The sequence below is a fragment of the Arachis ipaensis genome, chromosome B8 (genome assembly GCF_059453495.1).
Source record: "Arachis ipaensis isolate K30076 ecotype BB chromosome B8, ASM5945349v1, whole genome shotgun sequence".
Lineage (NCBI taxonomy): Eukaryota > Viridiplantae > Streptophyta > Magnoliopsida > Fabales > Fabaceae > Arachis > Arachis ipaensis.
In genome coordinates this window covers 6,219,330-6,222,322 of record NC_142443.1, presented here as the reverse complement: position 1 = coordinate 6,222,322, position 2,993 = coordinate 6,219,330, and the positions used below count along the sequence as shown (strand labels likewise).

Sequence of the window (2,993 nt, the reverse complement as noted above, 5' to 3'; positions counted from 1 at the left end):
TTCTAGATGGATATAAGATATTATAAGAGTAGTTACTTATTCAAATAAGTAAAGTTGAGTAGTGATTGTTGCACCCGACCTCTAAGAGATCGAGTAAAAATAAATAAGACCACCTTTATTAAATAAATTTTTGTTTATTTTGAGCCTAATTATATTTTTTGGATTAAGGTATGAATAATTATTATTGCTCTTTGAATATTAAAAGCAATCCCTAATTATTCCTTTTGAATTTTCTCTAGTGTGATTGTGAAATAACCCTAACCACTATGACTAGATTATTTTTTCTTAATATGATTATTCATTTTATTTTGTGAGTGGAACAACTTTATGCTTCTAATCTTTTGCTTTAATTACCCATATAATTGGCAACGTCACTACAAGAAGTAAGGTTCTAATAACACCCACGATTGGAATTTAACCTTTTTATACTCTTATTGCAAAAACTCTAAAATATATATATATATATATATATATATATATATATATATATATATATTTCTTTCAGTTAAAGATAACGATGCTTTTGCCTTTTGCACCTTAAATTCCTCTTCTAGTTATTAAAAATGATACTTTATGACATCAAGATACAAAAAATTGGCCTAAGAAATAATAGAAGATGAGAATCAATGCAAAGTTTCATTTGAATTAAATTTATATTTTATAATAAAAATGACAAATATTTAAAAAAAATCAATACAATGAAAGTAAGAACTTATTACAAGCTAGAAATTAAAAAAAAAAAAAAGAAGTACTGAAATACTCAAAACTTAATACTACACATACCATCTGTACTCACAAAATTGACTAATTAATATTAATTAATTAGAAATTAACTTGTTATATTTATTTATTCAAATATAAAATATAATATATAAAATTAAAAAATATTATATGCATTCAAAAAATAAATTATTAAATTAGTTAATATATATTTGTGTATAAATAATTAAATATATATTATTTTAATTTATTTTTAATATGTATTTTATATTTTAATATATATTCTATATAAATGAATAATTTGGTAACTATTTTTTGTTTGTGCGTAGTATGGTTTCTATATAAATATTACAGACCTATATATAAAAGCTTTACTATTCTTCAATGTAGGTATGTTACTTTTTTCTGAAATGTTGACAAAATGTCCATCTCCCTAGTGTTTAGATAGATAACTGTACGTATGTTCATTACTTTGTGATTAATGATTTGGATAATTTTAATTATACATAAATATGATTTGGAAAAGATTTAAGAATACATGACATAGAGAAAAAATAAAATCATAGATGTATGTAATGCATTATAGTAATTTTAAATGTTACGTGACTGTATATTAAAAAAAATAAACAAAGTATTAATTAATAATAGGATACCACTAACATGAAAGCACCTTTGTTTCCTAATTTTATATTTCTACTATTATAATAATATCTCCTATATATGAAGCTTGAAAGGATACGCTATAAATATAGGGTTTTATTGGTAGCTATAGAGCTCATCACATTCACACATGCATACATAGATTGGAGCAATTATATATCTTTGTATTGAAGAGGTAACTTTACCTTATATTGAATAAGTAACTAATAAGAAAAATAATTGATGATGATGGCTTCATCAAATGCATTTTCATCATCAGATCCACTTACTATAGGGAGGGTGATTGGAGATGTAGTCGATGATTTCACAGAAACCGTGAAAATGACAGTCACTTACAACAACAAGCATGTCTACAATGGCTTTGAGTTCTTCCCTTCTTCAATTTCCGCTAAGCCTAGGGTTCACATTCATGGAGGCGACTTGAGATCCTCTTTCACTCTGGTTCATTAATGATTGATGATTTCATTACTTAATATGTTATATACTCTTTATTTCATGATTATCATACCTTTACTTTTTTTTGTAATTGTATTTGTTTGTTCCAGATTATGACAGATCCAGATGTTCCTGGTCCTAGTGACCCATACTTAAGAGAACACTTACACTGGTACCTTATATACATGCATGCACTTTAATTTGATACGATTAATTTGTTCAACTACTTAATTAAACAATGGATCTTATTTAGTTGTTATAGTATTAGGAATTATTAAGTGATGTATAGTTGTATATGTTTGTTTTAGGGGCACAGAATAACAAACAAATTGTATACTTTTATTTTTAAGACATTCAAGTTAGTTAATGTGATTTGCATAAAATAATTAGATATTAATTACTTATTATAGGATGGTGACTGATATCCCAGGGACAACGGATGCAACATTTGGTAAGATATTAGTTAGTTTACTAATTAGTTTTCATAGTATTATAATGAATGCATCCTAAGTTCATGTAATTAAAAACATATACAGGAAAGGAGGTGATAAAGTATGAGATGCCAAAGCCAAACATAGGAATACATAGATTTGTTTTGGTGCTTTACAAGCAGAAGAGGAGGCAAACAGTGAGCAAGGTTCCCAATTCAAGGGACCTCTTCAACACAAGGAAATTCGTAGTTGAAAATGATCTTGGAACTCCTGTGGCTGCTGTCTTCTTCAATGCTCAAAGAGAAACCGCTTGTAGGAAGCGCTGATCAGCTGATCTTTAAGACAAAAAAATAATCTTTTATCTTAAATGTGTGCAACTCATGTAGTAGTGGCACTGTTATGGTGCTTTACTTATATCTAATATGGTATGGGATCTACCAAGAATAAGTTTAAGACTGCTAAGGTTATGGGTATCCATTCCCTAAATAGCTGGCCTACTATTAACTAACTATTCTAGTAAGTAAGTTTTATCAGTTTGCATTGTAGTTTGCTAATTAAGCTTTGTTTAACTTTCATTTTCTAATTAGTTAAGTTTGAGACCTTAACTTTTCTGTCTAAGCATGTGGACATATTGTTCTTTAATATATTCACTATTAAATTTAAGTATTCCTAAATTTACTTTATATTAGCGGTTCGTTAGTTTAAAAGAAGAATGGGAATATTATAACATGGTCAATATTTTTAATG

At 26.9% G+C, this 2,993-nt stretch overlaps 1 protein-coding gene across 1 annotated transcript; it reads left to right on the top strand.

Moving 5' to 3' along the window:
* Window positions 1-1,523: 1,523 nt before the first annotated feature.
* LOC107613752 (CEN-like protein 2) lies at window positions 1,524-2,630 on the top strand. Its single transcript, XM_016315878.3, has 4 exons — window positions 1,524-1,821; window positions 1,926-1,987; window positions 2,226-2,266; window positions 2,352-2,630. The coding sequence occupies exons 1-4, from the start codon at window positions 1,603-1,605 to the stop codon at window positions 2,570-2,572; spliced, it is 543 nt and encodes a 180-aa protein (XP_016171364.1). The 5' UTR covers window positions 1,524-1,602; the 3' UTR covers window positions 2,573-2,630.
* Window positions 2,631-2,993: the final 363 nt, after the last annotated feature.

What these genes read in the sequence shown, in the direction of transcription:
- LOC107613752 (XM_016315878.3), top strand. Translation starts at nt 1,603, where the DNA reads ATGATGATGGCTTCATCAAATGCATTTTCATCATCAGATCCACTTACT. An exon ending in TTAAGAGAACACTTACACTG is followed by an intron (nt 1,988 to 2,225) that starts GTACCTTATATA and finishes TACTTATTATAG; the next exon opens with GATGGTGACTGATATCCCAG. An exon ending in GACAACGGATGCAACATTTG is followed by an intron (nt 2,267 to 2,351) that starts GTAAGATATTAG and finishes AAACATATACAG; the next exon opens with GAAAGGAGGTGATAAAGTAT.